This window comes from Morone saxatilis, unplaced genomic scaffold (assembly GCF_004916995.1).
Source record: "Morone saxatilis isolate NCDOM2014 unplaced genomic scaffold, NCSU_SB_2.0 Contig8, whole genome shotgun sequence".
Lineage (NCBI taxonomy): Eukaryota > Metazoa > Chordata > Actinopteri > Moronidae > Morone > Morone saxatilis.
In genome coordinates, this window is record NW_023340257.1 from 25,446,635 (window position 1) to 25,447,725 (window position 1,091).

At 36.4% G+C, this 1,091-nt stretch overlaps 1 protein-coding gene across 2 annotated transcripts in view; it reads left to right on the forward strand.

The window, feature by feature from the left end:
- ech1 (enoyl CoA hydratase 1, peroxisomal) overlaps positions 1-1,091 on the forward strand; it is a 5,562-nt gene that overhangs the window by 1,223 nt on the left and 3,248 nt on the right. For both annotated transcript variants that reach the window (XR_004797453.1, XM_035680138.1), the window contains one exon: positions 272-440. Coding sequence is in view for 1 of the 2 variants with exons in the window: in XM_035680138.1 (XP_035536031.1) it covers positions 272-440 (169 nt within the window). In the remaining variant the exon portion in view is untranslated. The remainder of the gene's footprint in view (positions 1-271; positions 441-1,091) is intronic.

Genomic DNA, 1,091 nt, shown 5'->3' on the forward strand with positions numbered 1-1,091 from the left:
GTGACACTGAATTTAAATAAATGTGTGTTTCAGGATAGTCAGTTTTTATTGCAGTGCAGAATAAAATACCCTGCATGTCAGATATCTTGTTTCGTCCAACTGAAAGTAAAAAAATGCAAAGATAGTCATCAATTTTAAAAGCTGGAATCAGAATATTTGTTACTATGGCAGTCCTGAAGCCGTTTATTAACCTTGTTGCTCTTTCTCCTTCCTTCTGCAGTCGTTCTGGATGAACTCATTGTTATTATTCTGTCTCTTCTCTCTCCATCAGACAGCGGGTTGTGGCTGCCCCGTCAGGCTGCGGTCAGGGCCATGTCGTCTCCAGCTGGTCCCAGTCCTCCTTACACCACCCTGGCCATCAGTCACCCAGCAGAGTTCGTCACACACGTAGAGCTTCACCGTCCTAAGAAACTCAACGCCATGAACAAAGCTTTCTGGAGGCAGGTATCTGTTTACATCTATATGCAATCATTTTCATTAGCCACCAAGAAGTTGCTGTAAATAGCTGGATGTTGACACTGATCTCCAGAATCTTTTACATTTGGCTTTAGAAAGTTGATATTGTTGTTTAGAAAATCACTGCAAGAATGTGATTATTAAAATATACTTTTTTTTAATACAGTGGTGATTAATAACATGATTCAACTATGAGATAACCTCTCGTTCTTATCTAAGTTATTCTCACAATATCTCGTAGATATACTGTATTGTGTTCCTTATAGGATACCAAAATATGTAATTAACAAGCCTCATAGGGGCACAGAAACCCATGTATTGGTACAAAAGATGAAGTAGAGTGAATCAAATCAACTTCACGCTCAGAAATAAACATTATCTATACTAAATTATAGGCAACATGCATTCTTGACTCATGAACAGTGACTGTAATACTTCATACACACAAACTTTATTAAACTTACTACACATAGATAATAACTACTGAACGTACAAATTAGTGAATAAATGCAAGTGTAAATAAATGTAATAAATACAACAGTGAACAGTTAATAAATACAACAGTGAACAGTTAATAAATACATGTTTCTAACTTTTGTCATGTTAGAAACGCAGGCGTAGAGTCAGTCTGATTA